Source organism: Penaeus chinensis, chromosome 27 (assembly GCF_019202785.1).
Source record: "Penaeus chinensis breed Huanghai No. 1 chromosome 27, ASM1920278v2, whole genome shotgun sequence".
Classification (NCBI taxonomy): Eukaryota; Metazoa; Arthropoda; class Malacostraca; order Decapoda; family Penaeidae; genus Penaeus; species Penaeus chinensis.
The window spans coordinates 17,735,707-17,738,206 of record NC_061845.1 but is presented as its reverse complement, the minus strand read 5'-3'; the positions used below and the strand labels follow the sequence as shown (position 1 = coordinate 17,738,206).

At 45.6% G+C, this 2,500-nt stretch overlaps 1 protein-coding gene across 1 annotated transcript in view; it reads left to right on the top strand.

Moving 5' to 3' along the window:
• LOC125039475 overlaps positions 1–2,500 on the top strand; it is a 10,380-nt gene that overhangs the window by 160 nt on the left and 7,720 nt on the right. Inside the window, exon 1 of the mRNA XM_047633466.1 lies at positions 1–469. This exon is cut by the window's left edge and continues 160 nt beyond it. Within this exon, the coding sequence (XP_047489422.1) occupies positions 350–469 (120 nt within the window). The 5' untranslated portion in view covers positions 1–349. The remainder of the gene's footprint in view (positions 470–2,500) is intronic.

Below are 2,500 nucleotides of genomic sequence, written 5' to 3'. Positions count from 1 at the left end.
TCTCAGTAGATAGATATGATAGTGTTGGAAAGAGTGCTAGAGTGCGAAGGTGGATCTGCCTTGTGTCCGGGTGTTTAAAACCTTGGAATAAAGTGATGGAGGTTTAGTGGGTGTTCGTGGTAGCGCCGCGGGCTGTGATAGCTGTAGTTAGTACCTGTGGAGAGCCAAACCTGCCCCAGCCCGCCCCTCCTACCTACCAACCTACCCAGTTCTTCGCCCTCTCACCTGGGATGAGTCCTTCGTCCCGGTGAAAAGGCCTGAAGGACTCGCTCGACACCTCAACAGAAAGATACCGCAAGTTCTCTCACGAAAGTTCTTTGATTGGAAAGATCGCAAGCTACGTTACACTATGTCGAACTACAAGTCAGACTGCCGCAAGTTCCAGCCCAACATCTTCAACAAAAGCAAATGTACCAACTGTTTCAGGCAACGCGAGGAACACTCTGCAGAGGCCCTCGAATCTAACAGAGTAAGTCCGAGAATATAAAAAAATCGGGTTAATTTTTGGAATAGGCCAACTTGTAGGTCTCTTTCTAGGCAAATCTCGCATAGCAAATGAGCGAAATAAAAGTTTTATTTGTATCTATATCAAAGAGTAAGATCGCGAAACGCGTTCTGTCGGCAGGCCTATGTCTTGGAGCAATTTCTTACTAATAAAAAGTTTTACGATTGACTTGTACATCAGAATGAAATAATAAATTCGGTGTTCTGCTCTGTAATCCATTTACCTACAGGAAGGAGAAGCAGATACCAAAGAAATATAGCGATAAAAGGGTAGGAAGATGATCAGACCAAGGGAGGGAAATGAACTTTGAGGAAATGAATCATTTTCTTACGTGGAAAGGGCGAGCAGGGAGGCGAGGGAAGGGGCCGAGCACAGGTTGAAGCGGCAGGTGCGGCAGTGGGAGGAGAGGGTCGTCGAGGGTCGGCCGGGGAATGCGAAGGAGGAAGAGGAGGAGGAAGAAGAAGAGGAAGGAGAAGGAGGAAGAGGAGGAGGAGGAGAAAGAAGAAGAAGAAGAAAAAGGGTGGTGAGGAGGAGAGGAGATATGGAGGAGGAGAAAGAGAAATAGAAAGAAGAGGATGAAGGGGAGCAATAGAGAAAAAGAGGAAGAGGTGCAGGAATACGAATAGAAATTGGAAGAAACGAAAATAGGGGAGGGCTCAGACGAAGGAGGAATGAAGGAGTAACGCAATTCTTGCGGTTTTGAAGTCGAGAGGGGAGGAAGGATTGAGTAAGTGAGTGTGTGTGAGAGTGTGAGGAGGAGGAGGAGGAGGAGGAGACGATGTTGTTCCGAGAATGGAGCCCCTCGCCTCTTCGCCTCCTCGCCTCCTCGCCTATTCCTGAGGGAAGCCATGCGAAGGTGAACTGGACACTGGCTCGGGCTCTGCTGTGCGTTGGGTGGGCGTCCGCTGCACCTGTTCGCCTGTCAGGGGAGTGAGGCCGAGGGAAGGAGGGAGGCCGAAGGGGTGAGGGAGGGAGGTCAAGCAGATACAAAATGACGTTCGAAGGAAAATGCAGAGAAATCGGGGAACATTTCGGGGTTCGGTGAAATATGTTGAGGTGTTAAGACAGCTTTCGTAATGTGCCGCAACGGAATGTTACGCTTGTTTGGTCTTAACTCTTGGCGGTTCCTGTCACTGTCCGTTTCCGAACGCGGTACGGAATTCGTCGGATCATGTGTTTTTGTTTGTCACTGTCAATCAAAATACCTGACATGGGTCACGGTGTCCTTTGTCACTGTCCACCATACCACCCGCCTGCGCCCTTCCAACCGTATGTCACTGGTTATCTCATCGCCTGTCACGCTATCGCAGTACCTTTTAGTTACCAGTTCTACAACTCATACCACCCGTTACAGTCTCTCTCACTGTTACATCAACTGTTATATGTTCGTCACATATAACAGTTCGTCACCTGAGACTGTTCAGTCGTATTACTACCTACTATATAACAAAACATCACATATTTTCTAGCGTTGATAAAAAACTCTTGCTAATAAATTTCGCAGTTGTTGGTCTCCGGATTTTTTTTCCGGAAGATGAGTTGCGTCGTTCCTGTTAGCATAACGTTACCGGAAAGTTATTCGTGTGTGTGCAAATGCTGCCATTTAGGATATTACAGATATACCTTATCTCCTGTCCTGAAATAACGGTATGGTTTATTCATACTATTAATTTATTTGTATGAAATTACATCATATATATTATGGTTTTTATTTGGTTTTAGTTCTATTTTTTACGTTTTGCACATAGGTTAGGGTTGACTGGTATAATTCAAAGACGGAAATAACTGCTTGATTTGGTTAATATTTACTGTCTGCCTTGTACCGTATGCTTTAGACAGAAATCCATAGTTCTTCTTTTCTAGTCTGTAGTATAAATATAATTGAAAGTACATGGTCTATATTGCATGTGATATGATTCCCGGGTTACTACTGAAGGCTTGCGTTGTGATAGCTCGGTTCTATTTACGTAAACCTCTGAGGTTGTGTTTCAATGG